This window comes from Naegleria fowleri, assembly GCF_008403515.1.
Source record: "Naegleria fowleri strain ATCC 30894 chromosome Unknown tig2, whole genome shotgun sequence".
In the NCBI taxonomy this organism is placed as follows: Eukaryota; Heterolobosea; class Eutetramitea; order Acrasida; family Naegleriidae; genus Naegleria; species Naegleria fowleri.
In genome coordinates, this window is record NW_025407934.1 from 48,048 (window position 1) to 68,184 (window position 20,137).

The following is a 20,137-nucleotide window of genomic DNA, read 5'->3' on the forward strand; positions in this document are numbered from 1 at the left end:
CTGTGTTGGTGATCCCCTTTTCTGTCATCATCATATTAGAGCAAGCAACAATCAATTTATATATCTTGTCAATAACAACAACAACATCATCAACAATATATTGTTGTGAAGCATTATGAAAGCACTTTTCAAAAACTTTCTTCCTGGCAGTCAGAACAATCGGTCTGTGGACGACATGATTGATTCTTCCAACAGCAACAACAACAAGAAGAAGAGAGAAAAACATTCAACCTCCACCACAACAAATACAAACAATACTTCTGATGTTCATTCAAAATCATCTCGTTCACTCTCTCTCTTTGTAACCAATAACAAACATCGGGCCGATCCTAGTCTAGGAGAGGCTCATGATGCAGTGACGAGCAGCTCTACACTTTCATCCATGTTGTTTTCTCAGCATCAGCATCAGCAACAACAACAACACTATCATCATCATTCTCAACCACTACCACCACTCTCACCTCAACCCATTACCTCCAAACAGAACAGTTCCTCCAGCATTCTCTCGTCCTCATCACTCACAGGTGAGAATGGAAATCAAACCAAGAGTAGTCCCAATGTGATGGAGCACGTTCATCAACAACAACAACAACAACCATCATCATCATCACTCAATGGTCTTGGATCACCTCACCGTGTCCAAAGCTCAAATTCAGGTAGCAGCAACAACAACAACAACATCAATACCATCTCCTCTCCACCACCTCCCAAACGACGATCTTCCATGTCCAATGCCTTCCGAAGACTTTCTCTGAGGCGTTCGAGTCAACCGCTCTCCTCTCCTGTTTTTCTGCCCAATAACAGTCATGAAACTCCCACCATTGGCTCCACCGTACTCTTTGCAGACATGATGATGCTCGGTGCATCACCACCTTCCTCACCCACCTCTCCACCTGTCCTCTTCTCTCCCAATTCGTCCTCATCTCTTTCATCGCCTTCGTTGCCACAGCATCATCATCATTCGTCCTCATCGACCTTGTATTTTCAACAACAGCAACTCGGGAACACACCAGGCTCCGTTCATACACCTTCTCCATCTTCTTCCTTCCATTCCCATTCTCATCACCATCATCATTCGGCTGGCTTTAGTGAGCCTCATTTGTCATCTTCTCAACAACAAAAATTTAACCTCACATCCTCCTCCACTATTCCTACTCAATACAATAGTACAAATAATAATACCACCACTATTTCATCGTCCAATTTGGATTATGCTTTCCCTAGCGCATCCACAACAGATTATAGTTCAGCCATTTCATCCCCCATGATGATGATGTCGCAAACATCCAGTAATACTGCTGTTCCGAGGCCAAGTGGTACACAACAATTAATTGAAGTTTTGAATAGGAAAAAGTGGAGAGATTTATTGTGTGTGGTTCAGAATGGAAGTGGTACAGGTAGTAGTTCGAATCACAATCACAATCATAATCATAATAATAATGGAGGAGGAGGAATTGGAACACCATCATCGACCACTTCGTCAGCACACTCTCTCGTTGCTTCCCGAACAACTAGTAATAATAATATTGTCGCATTGAACACGAACAATAACTCAAATTGTCTCAATACTGCAGCTGGAGATGATATGCTTAATAATAGTTCGGTGAAAACGAACAACACCACCAACAACAACAACGGAAATAATATTTTGAATAACAGCAAAGCTCTTGATTCAACAACCACAACTCCACCCACTACAGCTACTACGACGGGAAATATTTCCTCGACAACAACCACTCCGAGCATGACAACAACAACCACATCAAGCACAACTGTAGTGACTCCCTCACTATCAACCTCTTCTCTCCTCATGATGAACAATGGTAATCGAATGCCATCTCCAAATTCTCCAGTGGCGATCAGTGTCATCTCTGAAGATTCCTCATCATCCTCTTCTGATGCCGATGTTGGTGATTCTCTAATTAATGACCTAGATCAGAAACCTTCCGATGAGTTGAGTCCCAATGTCGTTCATGTCATTAATAGTGATGCTCTAAATCTTTCCACCTCCATGATGGCAAGCGTTAATAACAGCTCTACAGCTTCTTCCAATAGCAATATCGGGGCAACACTTGCCCTCAACAATTTGGATCGCAACAACGACGAGAAATCATTTGCACTCACCAACTCGCCCAATGAGGCCATTTTCAGAGCAATTATTCTCGGAGGTTTTCTCTCACTGAAAGATGTTTTGCATTCGTGTGATTTGGTATGCAAGAGTTGGCATTTGAGAATCTCTCACTCGAGGGAAAATCTCATCTATTTTCTTCCTCAATTATTGTCGAGTATTCAAGTGTGGGAAGAGAAGAGTGATTTACAAATCAAATTAGCAACACAAATTGCTTGGAATTTGAATAATATGGAAATATCTAAGAGAGCACTTGTGGTCCTATTTGGCCTCTATAAAAGATCCTTACATAAGGAAAAGATTTTTAATAGAGCCGTGTTTAAGGAGGTTGTGAAACCTGAGGTACCAGAATTACTGGGCCAAACCGATAAGTCCAATATGTTTTATCGATTGAGTAGTCCCGCATGGTTTTCACCTTACAGCTGCTTTGATTGTCCAATTTATCTCTACTTGGCTAAGAGATGTTTACGTAGCATCGAGAAGAAGGATGGCGAATTTCAACATCGAGTTCAAGTCTTGCTAAAACTCAAGCCAACTGTCACTAATCATGGTGAGGGTTCATTTGACTCGAACAACACGCAGTTGCAACCTTATCATTCATCACAATATTTGAATTTGTCAAATGGCAGCATTTCACCCTCCATGTCGCCGTTACCATCCGGAGGCCGCAAGCTTGTGTCGTCCATTGTGGTTGGTACACAGGCACGACCCTTAGGAGAGACGAGCTCATATGCAAGCTCAGCATCGTCCTCAAAATATTTGGAAATTTCTCCCGAGAAGATGCTGCATCATGAAATGTTGCTGTCTCCAAGTTCACCCATTCTCTCCTCTGCCTCTCCAACGAATACTTTACTTCGTGGAAATGCGCAAACACTTGCAGATATGATTAAGGAGCTTAAATCGAATTGGTTTTTCGTGTACGGAGTGGCTGATAGGAACAAATCGACGATGGAAGACCGAGTGATACCTTCTTCAGATGTCACCACAAGTACATTAGCACATCATCATGAGAAACCCAAACTTGTTCGTGAGCGCATTATTCGATATTTTTCTCATTTCTCACTTGCCAAAATGAAGGAAGAGTACATCTGTGCAGGAGCCGGTGATGGAGTTGAATCTGAAAATTTCGCCTTACTAGACAAGAATGCAATTACCGAAAAATCCAACCAAATTACTGCCAATATTGAAAAATGTTATTTAGAAATGTCACAATTTGTCAAAGATACTTCCAGTAACAAGTGTCCATCCATTGAAGGTGCAGATCCTTCATTGTGTGAGTGTTTTGACAAGTCCATGACTTTATGGATTTGTGAGTTGCAAAAATTAGGATTTCTCAAAATCGACTTTGTTCTTCAATATCTTTTGAAGTTGTTACTTTTGACGTGTTGTGGACCAATGTATGACCGATCGGAGTTGCTATTTGTGACTTGCCACCTGCTCTCACCGGAGAAAGCCGATCTACAGAACGAAGAGCTGAATCTTGTGTGTTCAGATCCAACAAGTGCAAAGAGTGCACTCTTGGATTGGCTTCAAAGGTATCACCAAGAGATTAAAGACGAAGCATGCTCCGTTTATCACTATTATTTGAAGGTGAAGTATGATTGCAGCGGATTTAATGGCGCTGTAGATGAGGAGAGCTATTTGTTGACTCTGAGAGTTTTTGATCAGCATTTTGAGTTTGTGTCCTATTTGTTTGAGAGCCAATTTTGCAAGGGGCAACCATTGTCTTCATTGCCTCTCTTTGTTAAAAAGATGTAACATTATGAAATGAATGTACATAAATACAACATACGAAGTAATTTCTGCTCTAACAATATCAGATTCGTTCCTATTCTACGATTGCCCTCATTGTTGCAACTCCCAACAAAAAAATAAGGGTTTGAGGATGAAACACAATTTTATTTTATAAGTCATTGTTTGCACTTTGGGAGATACGTATTATTTACATTGAGGAAGGCGTTAAGTTTTCATACATTTCGTGTTGTTTTGTACACATTTGGAGAGGAAATGCACATGGATTGAAAGTTAGGAAGGATATTCATGTTTTTTACATTAGAAAGAGGAGAAAATGTTTGCCAATCACCAAGTTGGAAAAGGCCTGGTCACACCTTGTTCTGTGTTACAAACAAGTCTTCACCTTGGTGAGCTTCAAAATGCGTTTGTTGTAACAGTGGTATCTGATAATTCTTCTTCATGCCATATCCATTATTGTCAAAGCATGACGCAATAAATTGTCGTCGGAGTGCGTTCAATCGAGCGACCTCCACTCGAATATGAAATGAAGCAATCAATAATGACAGAGAAAGTACCAAGGTCAATAAGAATCGAATCAAATGAAACCAATTACTTATATGAAGAATGAGCCCCGAACTGCTATGACCATAACAAGTGAGTAATAAAGTTTCCGAAAGAGTAATTGCAAATGAAATTGAAATAAAAATTGCATAGAATGAAATCATGGCTTGTCTTCGATTGTAGACACTATACATTCCAAAAACGCATACTGCAATCGTTTGAAAAAGAAATGAAGGTGAAAAGAGAGGTCCATAAAAATCAAGTAATAATGTGACCATAAATACAATGGAAGTGACATTAAATAAAGTAAAAACTCGTTCTGGATGTTTGAAGAGAGATTTTTTGCTTGTTGCGTCGTGGTCAGAAATTTCCACAACACAGTTTTGAATGTGATCTAAAAGAAGAGTTGAAGAAGAGGATGGAAGTGATGTCATGTGATGATGAGGTGCTGCTTTGAGCTGTGAAGAGCTCTGAACGGTCGTTGAAGAAGACTCTTTTTGGCACCTTGAATGGAAGAAGGTCATCGGAGCATCCAAAATAAAATCCTTTGCACTCTCCATCGGTGGTTCATAATAATAGCATGAATTTTGTTCCTCATGAGCTGATTCATGATGTTGGTACTGACTTGAGGATTGCATTTCGGAGGACGAACCTGAGATGAAATAATGCAATTCCGAGTTCTCATTTCTTTCATCCTCCTTGTCGTGTTCATTGTCGTCTTCTTCTTCATTACGATCGCAATTCGGAGATGAACAAGATGCATCACTAGTGAGAGGATGAATGGTAGTGGTCGTGATGGTCGTTTCAAAGCAACAATTTCTATCTTCTTTAAGAGAATTTTGATTCCTTTCCTCAACATTGTCATCATCCAAATGATGAGGAGGATTTGAAACTGTTGAAGTGACCACTTGAATGACTAAATGACAGGAACACAAATGAGTGGTTGTTGTCGTCGTTGTCGTCGTCCTGCTATTGCAAGAAGAAGAAGACGACGACAAAGACGCCATTGTTGAACAAGCTGCTGATGATGCTGATGCTGAAGGGAAACTCTCCATCCATGAACAAGTGCAATCACACATCTCAAGTGCAATCTCTACTGTTTGCATTGTTGAAACTAAACTACTACCGAAACTACGCGTGTTGTTTGAAAGAAACAAGGGCTCCTTGACGAGTAGTTGAAAAAAAAGGCTATCAACGACGAATATAGATCTCCTCCGAGAGTTGGTGTTCAACTCAAACACAATTCTGAGAGAGAATGAATTCGGCAAATGTGTGGTCGCTGTTGTTGTTTGGTGTTTGGTGTTTGTTGTTTTTTTTAAAAAATGTTTTGAACTCCGACCCCGACCGTGCCTTATTAGAGAGAGAGAGAGAGAAACAATGTTGTTGCTGTTGGGTTGTTAGGTTGTTTGGTTATTGTTTGTGGTGGTTCAAAAGAGTCTTCCACTTTTCTTCGTCTCTTCAATATAGATTTGTAAAAGAAAACTCAGCGGCTTCGGGTTGAAAAATGGCAATCAATGGTGGATGGAAGGAATCCGACAAAGTATAGGAAGAGAAATGGAGCGATCGTGGAGCCAGCACACTCCGATGAATGCAAATGTCGGCAAAGAAGAATTTGATTGCAAGAAGAATCCAATAAAGGAAGAAATGGAGGAGAGTCTCTGTGAGAATTCGACGCTGTAATAAATCAGCACGAAAAGAAGGTATTGGATTCCAAATATGAAGAAGAGATCTTGAGGATAGCTTTCCTTCTCCAGAATACTGCGCTCAATATATTGACTCGAGTGATTTCTGAGAGATGCAAGATCTTGCCGGTTTGAATTCCCTTTGAAAGAGGGATAGGATGGTTTTTTTTTGTGGATTGGCATCAGCATCATCAGCACGTCAAATCACACACACACACGCAAGAGCGAGTCATACAACAACATGAACAAGACCATGTTTGGAAGTTGCTGCAGCAACAGGAGGGAGCATCAGCGTTCATGCGTTTGGGACTCCTCATTAGGGACCTTTTTGAGATCATGATGAATGGTACCTATGGCCGATGAATGGGTCATCAAGCTATTTGTGTTTGTATACTGTATTGAGAGACATTGTTGCTCAGCAGTAGTGTATGGAATGCACGATCGTGTTGTATTCTTAGGTGAAATAGGGTCGCTTTCCGAATGAAAGTTCATTATTATCCCGCGCCAGATTTTGTTGTAATTTCTATCTCCAGATGTTTTGGTAAGATATTATATATACGGGTTTGATTTGAGCTGATGATTGTATGACCGATGAACTCTTTCCTCCCTTTTTTGTGAATCATTCACATCTTATCATATCACAATATGAATCAAGAATTCATCTTTAAGGTTGAGAATGAGAAGGGCAAATTAGCATGTCCACCGATATGAGTTGAGTAAAAAGTGCGCATGTGGCAAGCTCTACTAGTAGTTGTATATCACCGCCAAATGTGCGAATTAAGGAACCACCAATCCGAAGAGGATTTAAACTCTTCACACCGCTTCCGTCCCAGCACAAATTCAATTCTAAAAAATATTAAGTTTGAAATCTCCTTCTCGCACCATTTCAATCCCATGAATTCCACAACGTCATTATCATTGATCATTGGCCTCACTGCCTTGTTCTTCTCAGGGGTTCTTCGTCTTTCACCTTGCCAAGCTTCATCATCCTCGACTTCCACTCCAAAAACTCTTCTCTTCTCCATTCTCTCTCCTCCCGTCGATAATGCAGCGTATGGCAATTTCGTTCCTGCTGTGTCAACTGCTTCGGAAGCACGACGAAGAAGTTATCGAGTGGCATGGATGAGTGGTTTGCACTATAAGGACTCTCTTGAAAAGATTTTAAAAAAGAAACGACGAGAGGATGAGCCATGGACATGGAGTGACAATGATTTGTTTTTCCACACTCGAACCAAACCAACACTCTTTTCATTACCACACTTCCTTCATGATTGGTTCTTTGAATCCAAATTAGGCAATTCTCAAAAAGGTAATTCTACATTCGATGCAACGGCAAACACAGAAATTCCTGCAGTAATTCCAAAATTGTTAGGCACACGATTTGTTGGAGATTTGTAATCATGATGGGTTTTGGACAGGGAACCACTTTACGAAAGATTGTTTTCGAAAAGATGCAAATTATGGAACAAGTACAACCTGCGGCAATGCTGTATGAAATTGACATTTCCTCTCTATTGGCGGCTCATTTAGCACAAGTGCCAATCATTGAGACATTGTCAACTCCAATTTTAGAGGGACGACATTCTTCATACATGTCCTATTTTCTCAATGCTGTGGTGTCACAATCGAATGGTGTGTCACCTCCCACTCTCTATCATTGTTACGTAGCTCATTCATCCATTCAAAAACCTTACACTCTTCTCAATTACACACATTTCAGCAATTGGTACAATGGTGACGAATTGAGTGCCATTAGTGAACTCACCATGAGTCACGGAGGAGCCAACTCTGTCGTTCAAAGTCTCTACTTTGGAGTTCCCACCTTGGTCAACTCTGGATACATGTTTGAAAGAGCATTCAATGGATACAGTGCTCAGAAAGTTGGTGGTGGATTGTTATTGGATCCAGAAGAGTTTCGTCATGAAATCATTTACGACAAATTATTTGCAATGAAACCATTTTGGAGCGAATGAAACATTCTCTGAAATTGATTCAATTCGAATTGTTGAAAGCGAATGGAGCTGAACAATTAATGGATGACATGGAGAAGTGGCTTCACTTGAATGATCATCTTTATGACCATCCAACAACCAATATGACAACAACGACAAAGACGATGGGAATGGATGAAAGAGCATCTGTCGAGAAATCACGAATGAATGTGAACCAAAGACAACAACAACAAGAACGTTTGAAATTGGAAATTCTCCCACGAATGAAACGACTGATTGAGAAGGAATTGGAAATGGAACAGTCATGGCTGGGTTCTATCTATTTGTTACTACGAAATTATGGTATTTTAATCATGATGTGGGTGGTGTTGAGTTTGGTGGTAATTCCAGTAGTGGGAATGATGTGTTGTTGCATGACTGTGAAAAGATTCAAAAGACCAATCCAAAAGAAGAAGATGCAATAAGGTTTTCATTTTCCAATAGATATTTATCTTTTTAACCTCCATTGAAGTTCAGTGAAAATCGTAATATGAATGAAAAACATTTACAGTTTTTCAGATGATGGATAGGATCTTAATTTGGTAATTTCATTCCTCGATTAATTATTACTTTAAAAAAAAATAGATCATCACATAGATCATGATCATCATGGCTCTTCTCGGAAAATCCCACAAGAAGAAGGACAAGAAGAGTAAATTTTCCAAGCTTACTTCGTGGATAGAAAGAGGAGGTTCCTCATCCGAAATTAGAAAACGAAGAATTGCTCTCTCTAATTTTCTGTTTGGAGGAGAGGCTTCTTCGGATCCACAAGGAAAGAGTGGAAGCTTTTTGGCAAGACAAATTCGGTACTGGCTTCAATCGGGTGGACTAGGTGAAAGTCTGTCAACAACGATGAGTACCACAAAAACCTTATCTTCTACACAACCAACTTCCACCACAACAACAACTGTTACTGTTAGTTTTACTCAAACATTTGGTGGTGGAGGTGCTCAGGGGGAGTCTTCTTCGGAGATCACTACCAATACTGAACAAACCTTCTCCACCCAAGAAATTGCACGACTCAAGACACTCCAAGTGTTCTCAGCAAGAACTAAATTAGTAGTGAGTGCATTGTCGGTGTGGTATGAAGTGGTTTCCTATTTATTGGCTCATCACAAAAGAAGAATAATTTTGCAAGATGACTACTTTAGAGAAGGTGGATTGTTGGATTATTTAAAGAGAGTGAAGAGAGAAGAAGGATGGCTTGCGTTAGTGGGATTTAAAAATGCAGAGAAAGATTTCACTGCCTCGATGTTGATGTTGGCTGCATCCATTACTTTTGAGACTGCTATCCGGTCGACAATTATTGATCGTATTTTGGATTCTCAAAATACATCCATTCCAAATATTGTGAAACAAGCAGTTGCAGTATTGGAATTGCCTCTTTCTCTTGCAATGACCTATCCCTTTGATAATGCTCAACTTGTCATTGTAAAAAAGAAGATTGAAAACAAAACGATCGGCACAAACGAGAGTGACAAGTCACTTCGATGCATTCCAACCCTTAAACAAATGTACAAGGAACGTGTTGTATATCACGGGTTTGGATGGCATGTATTGGAAACCTTAATTTCCAATTTGGTTCGAAGTGGTCTCAAATATTTCACAAATTGGTGCTTGAAGAAAGTAGTGGGCACACAGAATTTGGAGATGGCAAAAGCATATCTCCCAGGTGACCAGTTGTTCATTTTGGAGTCGACCCAAAATATTTGTGTGCAGATTGCTCACGAAGCAATCACTGCGCCACTCCATTTCACCATGATCAAATACAGAGCTGACATGGGTAAGACCTTTGCCAATCCAGTGGAATGTTTCAGAAAAATTCAAACCAAGAAGGGCTTTGCCACGTTTTACAAGGGTGTATGGCTTGGAGCTTTGTTACATCCCAAAAGAAAGTAAATGGTTTTGCCATTTAGAATTCATCAATAACACACATGACATCATCGACCGTTCCAGTTTTGAAAAAGTTCAAAAACTTCGAGAATTGGGTGAATAATACATGAAGAATGGTTTGGGCCTCACATCCTTAGCATCAGCCTACAGCACCAATCAAGACACATCATTCAAACATTCATTCGATGAATCGAATTTGGAATAAATGTGATGAGACGACAGTGTGAACCAAAGAGCTTATTTTTCAATAACTTGACACTCAATGAGTTTATTCTTCATCTTGGAAATTCTCCTCGTCATTTTCTTCGTCGTTTTCATCCTCTTGATCATCAAGACCTTCAGTAATGATGTCGTCCATATCGAGTTCGTCATTGTCACCATCGTCTTGATCAACTTCTCCTTCGTTATTGTTCAAGAGGTCTGGATCTTGTTCGAGAGATTCTTGGAATTTTTTCAAGAAGGCCTCCTTTTGCTTTTCAACCTTTTCCTCTTTTTCTCTCTTCTTTCTTTGCACATTTTCTTCTTGTTGTCGTCTTCGTTCTTCTTTCAGCTTCTTCTTTTCCTCGCGTTCCTGTCTTTCTGCCTCCTTCACATGCTCTGGCTTGTCTTCAAAAACAGAGTGATAAATGGTCTCACCTGCAAAAACTCCTTCCACAACTTTGCGCAACTTGAGAGTCAATCTTGGACCGACTTCTTCGAGACGAATCTTGACTTTGGTTCTACTATTGGCTTCAAACATGTCATCCACCTCAATAGATTCTGCTTGGAAATTATTCATAGTGGGCACATTTGAGGAAACTACTGCTGTCGAGTTAGAAGAGGATTGATTCGATAATTGGTTCACCTGAGTCAATTCATCCAATTCCTTCTTGTAGAGCTTTTCCTTTTCAGAATATTGCAAGACAGTCTTTTCCTGTAAAGCAATATCAGCTTCGAGACTCACATAGGGATCAGAAAGATCATCTACCTTGTTGACTTTATCCAACAACTTCTCATCGGCTTTCTTTCCTAGTTTTTGTTTCATGTCTTTTCTCTTTTTATAGAGCGCTTGCAACTCTTCTTTGGCTCGATCGAGTTTCTTTCTCACTTCATTTAATTTCTTAGAGACATTCTTCTTTAAGGTATTCGCTCTGAATGGAGTAATGACATCTGAATTTTTCTTAATGCCATAATGTCTCATTTCAATGGTCTCATCTTCTTCATCATAGTTAAATAATACCACTCTTTTAACATGAGAAAGTTTGAATGATTTCACATCCACAGGTGGAAACATATTTTGAAATGTTAAGGACATGAGTTGAACATGACTCTCAGTACTTGTAAAGTTATTCAAAATACAAATTGCTGGATCTTTAAAATAACTTGCTTCATCACACGATATTTGATGATTCAACTCCTTATGGAAGAAACTTCTCAAATTTTTCATGGTGCAATAATTTTGAATTTCAAAAGTCAAAGTAGGACCATTTGGAAGTCTACAAATATTCAAGGCAGCCATTGAAATGCTCGTAGTCAGAGTCATTAAGTGAGTAACATGAGCTTGTTTTGAAAATTCAACGTAATCCACAATTTTTGTGGAACCACTCTCATTCAACTCTTTAGCAGTGTATGGCATCATGATTTTTCTCAAATCTGCACACAAATGCCGGATTGGTTCGGGTTTATACTTTCCTCTCACTACAATGATGGAACGAGGAACGGAAGCAATTTCAGCCTCTTTCAATTCTTCCTTCTTTTGTTTGGCAGATTTTCTAATTTCATCGTGGATATTCTCTTGTGTTCGGGTTTCAACTTTTTTCCTCTTTTCTGTTCGGGTTAAGTCTGCAAACGTTCTTTGGTCTCCCTTCTTTCTCTTCAACATGATGATGATAATAAATAGATGATTTGAATGATACTGTGTGTAGGAGAAATATATTTCTAATGTTGGTTGATGAATGTGTTGTTTTGAATTTTGATTCTTTCTTCTTTCTCTCAGATGATAACAAGTGATGATGATTCAAATATAATGACTATTTTATGATGTTGAACTAAAAATTATTATTATCTGAAAGAGTTTCAGCAAAAAAAAGGGAGTGCTTATTTTTTTTGAACTTTTGGTGTCTTCGGGCTGTGTGAACGATTTTAAAAGGTGGTGTCATTCATTAATGACCGTTCATCATGATGAATTGTCTTTTTTGATCAATAATAATTTATGTCAATGTAGTAGTGTTAGAGGTATGGTGATATGGTGCAATGTGATGGGCATGCTCCATCTTTAAGAGTGTGAATCAAAAAGTTATAAATTAATTCCCACAGAAGCAAGTGCATTCACAATCCATTCTGGATATTTCTGCTTTTTAAAATATAAAAACATGAAATCCTTCACGAACTTTTCAAATGATCCATTCACGATTGATTCTCTCACATTTTTCATTAAATTCATTTGGAATGCAATGTTGTGATAGGTCATTAATTGTGAGCCTGTTTGTTCCACTTTACACAAATTATGTAAAAAACTTCTAGAATAACATTCATCGACCATGCATGACGACTCTAATTGAGGATCCAAAGGTCCAAAATCCATTCGATATGCATTTGATTTCACTTTCAATGTTCCACCATCTGCAACTAGAGCTGTGCCAAATCGAGCAGTTCGACTCGGATACACACAATCGAACATGTCTACACCTAGGGCCACACACACTACTAAATCTTCAGGGTATCCCACTCCCATGCAATATCTTGGTTTGTTGTCTGGCAAATAATCTGTACACATTGATACCACTCTCCAAAATTTATCCTTCTCTTCACCTCCACTCAAACCACCAATGGCATAACCTGGTAAATTTCGTTTAACAAGGCCATCCAAACATATTTTTCGAAGTCTTTCATCGAGACCTCCTTGAACAATTCCGAACAGGTTCTGCATATTTTAGTTTAGGCATAATATAAAATTCAATATTTTTTCACATGGGTGTGATCATATAGTTCATGCATGTTGCACCAGTAGATTCATGATAAATTCATCAAAATATGCAATGATCATTATTGCAATTGATCATAATATAAAATTCATCAACCAATTAAAATTGATTGGATGTAAAGAGTGATGTCACATGACAAGGAATTAATCAGTATTATGATCAAAGCAATGAAGAAAAAAAAGATGTCATGACAAGGTAATATTCACACATATTTCCAGAAGCAGAACGATTGATTCCAAAATGTTGACGTGGATTAGAATGAAGCAAATTTTGTGAAGACTCACCTGTTCGTGCGGTCGCTTATGACTTGCAATACATCTGTCAATCCATCGGAGTGTTCTCCATGTGGCTTCTTCAAATCGGACCATATCCGTAGAGACTGTACTCACCACATCATCCAGGGCCATCATAATGTCAGCTCCAATACTATTCTGAATGGCCATTGATTGTTCGGGAGTTAATAACATTTGACTTCCATCATGAGGTGATTGAAAATTCACTCCTTCCTCTGTAATATCCGCTAAATCTAGTAATGAAACCATCTGAAAGCCTCCACTATCAGTCAATATATTTCTCTTCCAATTCATGAACTTATGAAGTCCTCCGGCATGTTCAAGAATCTCAGGTCCAGGTCTCAATCCCAAATGATAAGTGTTACCGAGAATAATCTCACATCCGAGTTCTTCTAATTGCTGAGAGGTTAAGCCTTTCACGGTGCCTTGGGTTCCGACGGGCATGAAAATGGGTGTGTTTGCCAAATGATGTGGTAATTTCAATTTTCCAACACGAGCCTTGGGTCCACATCGTGCAACGACTTCATATTCCAATGCAGAGATGGTATTGACTTGGTATTGAGTGAGTTCGGGTTTGGAGGCGTCTTCTGGCGAGAGAAGGATTTCTTTCATTTTTTTTGTATTAAAGTGATGGGGTGAATGAAAGAAACCCTTCATGTAAAAAACATGGCTGTTGTGTAATTATTAATGGTTTTTTTGGAGATCTAGGGATGAGACACATGTTTACTGATTGAGGAGAACAAAATTTGGACTTGGCTCGTTTGGTTTTAACCAATTAAAATCATGAACCTTATTCCACTTATTCTTGCTTTCATCATCGAGTGACATGTCGCATGATTTAAATTGTTCTTGAATTCCTTCATAGGAAAAATTATATTTTCCAAATTTGAGACCACTACAATTCTCAATAATTGGATTGTTCTTTGGGCAAATAAGGAATGTACAATTGACACTGTCATGAATTCTCAATTGCCAACATGCAAGTTGGAATGTGCAATTTGTACATTTCGACAAGAACACAGCACCACACACTGGTCCAATACAAATGGTACAATTTTGTAAACTTGAAATATATACAGCTCCAATAATATTTGTAATGAATACTGTTTGATTCACTCCATTACAAATTGCAAAACTTTCCTTCTCTTTGGTTGGCACTACGTTGTGTACATTGGAATTAGTCTTATCAAAATTGCTCAAATCAATGACAGTCTTGTTCGTCTCTGGCAATTTCACACCTGAGGATGATGAGGTCATCATCTTTAAATCCTCCGATGATGAAGAAGAGGGTGTCAACGACGATGCCGATGACACAGGCGTGGAAGGTGTGAATGTATTCGAGGAGGGAGTGGTGGTTTTCTTTTTAAATGAAAAGACCTTCTTGTCCTTTTTCAATTCTTCTTGCATTTTCTTAATTTTTTCATCTGCTTTCCGAACATCATAATTCGGAAGATAGTGTACATGTTGATTCAAAAACAATTGTAACTCATGAGCCGATTGCTGTTGTTCTACTCTCTCATTAAATTCCTTCCAAAACAGTGCTGGATTCTCCTTATTCTCTTGAGCTCTTTTACTTTTAATTTCTTCACTTCGTTGTTGCATTCGTTCAAAGAGTTTTGTTCGTTTTGCTTCCATCTCGGAAGTCATGACCGTGGATTCCGAGTCAATTTGTTGCATTTGTATGTGCAAGTCAATTCAAAGGAAGGAAATGTTGTATTTTTTTGAGTGTTGTGTGTGTTTGAAATAATTTTGGCGGGTTTTGGGTAAAACAATTAAACAATTTGCAAACATATGGAAATGCCACCATTTCGACACGGACACTGCACTTAAGCAATAATGGCATATTGTTTCCAAAACTTTACAGACTCCATATACTTGTCTCGATTCAAAGGTACACCTGATCCTCCTTCCTCTTTACCCAATGCATTACGCATCATTGTAATTGGCGACATTGGTAATTCATAATCAACGTCTTGAGATTTGACCGAAATAATTCCCCATTCACAATCTGCAATTTCAGGTCTCTTATCATAGTCGCTCTTTTCATTCATAGCTTCTGCCTCTCTCAATATTTGCTCCTTCGAATAAAGAATGATGTCCAAATATTTTGCTTCTTTAATTTGATCTGCCACTAATTCCTGAGGGAAAAATCGAGTCAAAACCGGTAATTCATTCTCTTTTCTTTGTTGATATTCCGTTCGGATCAAATGTTCATTTTCTTTTGTAATTTCAAGAAAACTCTGCTTACAACCTGCAAATTCCGAAGTTTGCAATAAAAACAAGTGTTTACAAAAAGGAGCATAACCATCTTTCAATGTGTATTTTCCCGTTGAGACTTCTTTATTCACGTACTCTTCAAAGGCTTGCCAAGACATGGGAATAAACGTTCCTCCCTTGTAACCATTTTGAAATTGTCGGATGGCAAAAGAATCGACATAAAAGACTCGTTTCATTTTTTTTGTTTTTTTTTCTGTCCATAAAAAATGTGGGAAGAGAGTAAAGTTTCAATGAATGAAATCAATTAAGGACCATTATTGGTCCTAGCTCGCTCAACTCTTGCTGAAATTCCTCATCATCTGAGTGAATTTTTGCACCAACGTCACTTGTCAGAAAATGCTCAACCAATTTTTAAAAAAAATGCTTGGAAGAAACAGCGAAGAACACAGACGTACCTCTGTGGTCGATCAAATCATCATGTCCCGTCAATCACATAAAGAACACCTCTCCTCTCTCATCTCCTCTTCCACAAGTTCTCGTTATTCCTCTTCTCCGAATCAATCAAACAATTTTCTCTCCAATGCTCTTCTGACAAGTGGAGATCAAACACCACCTACAAATCCCGAATCTCCACTCACAATGAATCTTCCCATCAATAATGAAGAATACAATGCCATGATGAATGAAGGAGCTTATAGTACTTCTCCGACACTCACTTCAAATACTTTACAATTTATCATTCCATCCATTTATGGAAAACAAGAAGAAAATGAAGAAGAAAATATATTTGTGTCAATTATTAAAAAATCATCACAACAGAATGCTATTGAGAGTATTTGTCGATTGTTGGAGACTCCACAAGACTTGGAAAAACTCGCAGATTTGAAAGCGAATACTCAGAAACAAGTAGAAAAATTAGAAACTCAAGTGTCGACCTTGTCCTCGACACAAATTGAAGAAGCGGATCAAGCCATTCAATTGATCAAACAAATTCGAGGTGATGTGAGAGAACAACTCGATGAACGAGTGGAAAATTCAATCTTTGGATTGATGCGAGATTTGGGAGAAAATAACATGCAATTGATCGAACATTATGATGTTGTGAGTGAAATTTTGTTAGCTCACAATAATGTGAGAAAGACGATTGAGAAATTAGAGACCTTGACCATTTTACAAGATCAAATTAGAAGAATTAAGAAAAAATTATCATACGAAAATGATAAATATGTGTTGAGTGCACATGAAGGTAGGTGTGTGAAATTTGTGCGCAAAAAGAGAGAAAGATTTATTATATCACAACAAATTCACAATTTCTTTGCACATCCTATACACGTATATATGTTGGTGGTTGTGCAAATTCATCTTTATGTTATTTTGGTTGTGCAAAATCATCTTCAATATTATGTTGGTGGTACAAAATCATCTTCAATGTTGGTTGTCATAATAATATCGATAATCAATATACATCATACCATGATGAAAATAATATTCAGATATTATTGCATTGGAGGAAATTAAGGACGATGCTCTCTCTGAAGTGAAAGCAAAAATCACTCGTTCCGATTACAATGACATTTTTGAAAAATTTTTCAACATGATTGATGACATTAGAAATCGTTTCGAAGAACTCGTTTGGCTTCGATTGTCAGATATTGAATACACAGCAGAAAATGAACCTGAAGCCATTGTAAGAATTGCAAGAATTATCGAAAAAGAAGAAAATCGAGATCAACGAAAACAACTCGAATACGAAGACAAACTCGAAGAGGCCAAACGAAAAAAGAAACAAGGAACGAGTAACAAGAGACTTACGGACTCAAACGACTCGCAAGAAAAATTGATTTTAAAACCCAAACTGCGAAACATGAAAGAAGAATTTTACAAGAGAATGCGACAACACGTGGCTGACAAGTATAATGAAGCCGTTCATGAAGCAAAAGGTGCCGACGATAAAATTCAAGGACTCAACATGTTACTCAGTGACAAGTTAAATGTTGGTGTGACACGTTATGTTGTGACATGTTTCCCTCCTTCTTGGAATATTTTACCATTTTTTGCACAGGCCTATGAAGAGGAATTAATCAAATTCATTCAAGGACTCACACAGCCAAAATCTCCATATTACAATAGTTTGTCCATGGGTGACAAGTTAAAAATTGTTCGATGGCTTGAAGACTATCCAAGTTTAGTGGATGAAGCGATTGAAAAACCCTATGATTTCTCAACCGATCGAAATCGTATTATTGGAGATTATATTGGAACCAGGTCCACCTTCATGATTGAATATACAGGAAATACAGTTGCTCAGGACTTTAAAAACTTTGAAGAAGTTCCACTCAATGAGAATGCAAGAGGATTTCCATATACAGCAGCTTGTGTGGAAGTTTTCACATTTATTAATCAACAATTGGATGAATTGTTAGAAACAGGAATTGATGATATCATTCCAACATCGATCAGTGGTTTAAATGCTGCTCTGAGATATTTCATTGATGCATCGTATCAGAGATTTGAAGAACACAGTAAGTACGAGTTTTTTATGTTTTTTAACACTTTTTGAAATCTTTTCATACGAACTAATTATTCACATCCATTTATGTTCATGAATGGTTCACATGCATCTTTGGATCATTTGCTCAATCCTATTTCCTCACATGTGAATATTGTCTTTTTCAATGATATGTATACTCATCATGATGTGTTTTAACACTTTTTTGCATGACCACTCCACACTAGTCACTGAAATTCCACTGGTCGTTCTATGTGCTCTCATGAATAACAACACCACTAGTGTTGATTATTTAACAGTGATTGAACAACGAACTGAACATCTCGTCGAAGAAGATTACAACACCTTGCGTGAACAATTTCGACGAAATGGCATCAAAATGGCTGAAACTGTCGCTGAACAAGTGGTCATGAAAGATGCTCTCACACTCATGAAAGATCTTTTCACAGATTATTGGATTACCGTTCCCGACGAAAAGGTCGAAAAAGAAGAACTCATTGAATACCTCAAAGAATGTCCAGTGTACAAAGTTGTGGAATTAATTTTCGAACCTTACATGAGAGATTTTGAAGAGTTGTTGGAAATAGATTTTAGAGATGTTTTGGTCGAAAAACTTGCAGAATTGTTCGTGGGTGGATATTTAGAAAAATTATTGAACTCGAAAATTAAATTTAAAGAACCCTTCCATGCTGCTAATCAAATGAAAGAAGATATTCGATTAATCAAGAGATTGTTTACAGCAGAAGTATCCATTAAGGTCGAAGGAAAAGAATTTAATGAACCAAGAATGGATTCGGATGATTTTAATGAATATTATGAAGCGATGAAGAGTGTATTCATGCATTTGAAAGCGTAAGTTTGTTCTTTCTCAATTTATGATTTCATTTATTTATGAATGAATGAATGAATCTATTTTAATCACACACCACTTCACATAAATGATGATTTGGTCACTTGATTCATGAATGACATTCTTTTCAATTAAATTATTTGAATTTTATTTTCAGAAAAACATCTGAAGACGTCATGAAAAATATCAAAAACATGCTTGATACCTATGATGATATTTCTATCGATCTACTTTACGTACGTACACACAAATTTATTCAAAATGATGTTCATTGTGATTATTAATATCGATATAACTTTTACCAATCAATGGATTCTAATTATTTTGTTAATTTTCACACACATGGATTGTTGATATTTATAGAATCTTCTTGTACTTCGAGATGATTTCTCTAAAAAGGAACGTCAAGAAATGGAACAAAAACTTGAAACCATGTACAGTGAATACGAAGACAAAACTAATCCAAATGCCAAACTTTCCATCTTTGGGAAAATTGACAAAACTCCACCCAACAAGAGACGTAAAACTAAAAAGTCGAAAAATATCGTCTATTCAACGAGTACAAGTTCAGGCATGCAGAATTTATCCGATAATGCCTCAAAGAATGCTCAATATGATTCGAGAGGTAGCAGTAGTGGTGGTGGAGGCGCCTCCAGAAATAATCCAAAATATGAAGTTCCAGAAGGTGCTGTTAATTTGAGTGAATTATTAGGAGATGAAAAATTGGATTTCTCATTTGAAGATGATGAGGATGAGGATTATCAGAGTGATTAAAGAAATTTACATGTGTATTATTCATTTCTTTAGAGTTATTCATTTCATTATATACCAAGTTCCTAAATTGTTCAATAACGACAACCAACAAAAATAAAATTTTATTGAAAGTGTGATTGACCCCAAGTGGGATCAAACCATTAAAAACGTTCAGTTGTCGAATCTTAGAAACGTGTCTGTTTACGGCTAAATGTTCGAATCTCGATTGGATCATGGCCGTGTGAACATGGTTTCCTTTCTTTGTGGTTATTCATAAAATCACGAGTTTCTGACAGTGATCGATCGATTGCAGCTCTATTGTGTTCATTGTATCCTGTTTTCCCTCAGACAACGACAGATAACAGGTATCATTCACAAGCGCTTCGTCACTTATACATTCTAGCAGCTGAGAATAGAGGGTTGGGACAGAGGTTGCCTGGACATATCATCAAGCTTTTTCATAATACGCGTCAACTGTTTTTGAATCAGATTAAAACGCTTTTCGTGCTCAACTAAAACTTCTTTAAATTCATTCATAAAATTGGATATTTTATCAATTCTTG

At 37.8% G+C, this 20,137-nt stretch overlaps 10 protein-coding genes across 10 annotated transcripts; 5 read left to right on the forward strand and 5 right to left on the reverse strand.

Moving 5' to 3' along the window:
* Positions 1 to 115: 115 nt before the first annotated feature.
* FDP41_000290 (uncharacterized protein) lies at positions 116 to 3,886 on the forward strand (the record flags this gene model as incomplete). The annotated part of the gene is made up of 1 exon (XM_044706145.1): positions 116 to 3,886. The coding sequence occupies one exon, from the start codon at positions 116 to 118 to the stop codon at positions 3,884 to 3,886; it is 3,771 nt and encodes a 1,256-aa protein (XP_044569104.1).
* A 344-nt stretch (positions 3,887 to 4,230) lies between these two features.
* On the reverse strand, positions 4,231 to 5,430 carry FDP41_000291 (uncharacterized protein; the record flags this gene model as incomplete). The annotated part of the gene is made up of 1 exon (XM_044706156.1): positions 4,231 to 5,430. The coding sequence occupies one exon, from the start codon at positions 5,428 to 5,430 to the stop codon at positions 4,231 to 4,233; it is 1,200 nt and encodes a 399-aa protein (XP_044569105.1).
* A 1,569-nt stretch (positions 5,431 to 6,999) lies between these two features.
* FDP41_000292 (uncharacterized protein) lies at positions 7,000 to 7,503 on the forward strand (the record flags this gene model as incomplete). Its single annotated transcript, XM_044706167.1, has 1 exon — positions 7,000 to 7,503. One exon carries the CDS (start codon positions 7,000 to 7,002, stop codon positions 7,501 to 7,503), a length of 504 nt encoding a protein of 167 aa, XP_044569106.1.
* A 53-nt stretch (positions 7,504 to 7,556) lies between these two features.
* On the forward strand, positions 7,557 to 8,078 carry FDP41_000293 (uncharacterized protein; the record flags this gene model as incomplete). The annotated part of the gene is made up of 1 exon (XM_044706178.1): positions 7,557 to 8,078. One exon carries the CDS (start codon positions 7,557 to 7,559, stop codon positions 8,076 to 8,078), a length of 522 nt encoding a protein of 173 aa, XP_044569107.1.
* A 627-nt stretch (positions 8,079 to 8,705) lies between these two features.
* On the forward strand, positions 8,706 to 9,995 carry FDP41_000294 (uncharacterized protein; the record flags this gene model as incomplete). The annotated part of the gene is made up of 1 exon (XM_044706189.1): positions 8,706 to 9,995. One exon carries the CDS (start codon positions 8,706 to 8,708, stop codon positions 9,993 to 9,995), a length of 1,290 nt encoding a protein of 429 aa, XP_044569108.1.
* A 262-nt stretch (positions 9,996 to 10,257) lies between these two features.
* On the reverse strand, positions 10,258 to 11,850 carry FDP41_000295 (uncharacterized protein; the record flags this gene model as incomplete). The annotated part of the gene is made up of 1 exon (XM_044706200.1): positions 10,258 to 11,850. One exon carries the CDS (start codon positions 11,848 to 11,850, stop codon positions 10,258 to 10,260), a length of 1,593 nt encoding a protein of 530 aa, XP_044569109.1.
* Positions 11,851 to 12,264: 414 nt separating this feature from the next.
* Positions 12,265 to 13,857, reverse strand: FDP41_000296 (uncharacterized protein; the record flags this gene model as incomplete). The annotated part of the gene is made up of 2 exons (XM_044706211.1): positions 12,265 to 12,891; positions 13,237 to 13,857. The coding sequence occupies 2 exons, from the start codon at positions 13,855 to 13,857 to the stop codon at positions 12,265 to 12,267; spliced, it is 1,248 nt and encodes a 415-aa protein (XP_044569110.1).
* Positions 13,858 to 13,968: 111 nt separating this feature from the next.
* Positions 13,969 to 14,922, reverse strand: FDP41_000297 (uncharacterized protein; the record flags this gene model as incomplete). The annotated part of the gene is made up of 1 exon (XM_044706222.1): positions 13,969 to 14,922. One exon carries the CDS (start codon positions 14,920 to 14,922, stop codon positions 13,969 to 13,971), a length of 954 nt encoding a protein of 317 aa, XP_044569111.1.
* Positions 14,923 to 15,071: 149 nt separating this feature from the next.
* FDP41_000298 (uncharacterized protein) lies at positions 15,072 to 15,698 on the reverse strand (the record flags this gene model as incomplete). The annotated part of the gene is made up of 1 exon (XM_044706232.1): positions 15,072 to 15,698. One exon carries the CDS (start codon positions 15,696 to 15,698, stop codon positions 15,072 to 15,074), a length of 627 nt encoding a protein of 208 aa, XP_044569112.1.
* A 184-nt stretch (positions 15,699 to 15,882) lies between these two features.
* FDP41_000299 (uncharacterized protein) lies at positions 15,883 to 19,595 on the forward strand (the record flags this gene model as incomplete). Its single annotated transcript, XM_044706243.1, has 5 exons — positions 15,883 to 16,708; positions 16,956 to 17,984; positions 18,199 to 18,823; positions 18,979 to 19,057; positions 19,185 to 19,595. 5 exons carry the CDS (start codon positions 15,883 to 15,885, stop codon positions 19,593 to 19,595), a joined length of 2,970 nt encoding a protein of 989 aa, XP_044569113.1.
* Between the last annotated feature and the right edge of the window lie 542 nt (positions 19,596 to 20,137).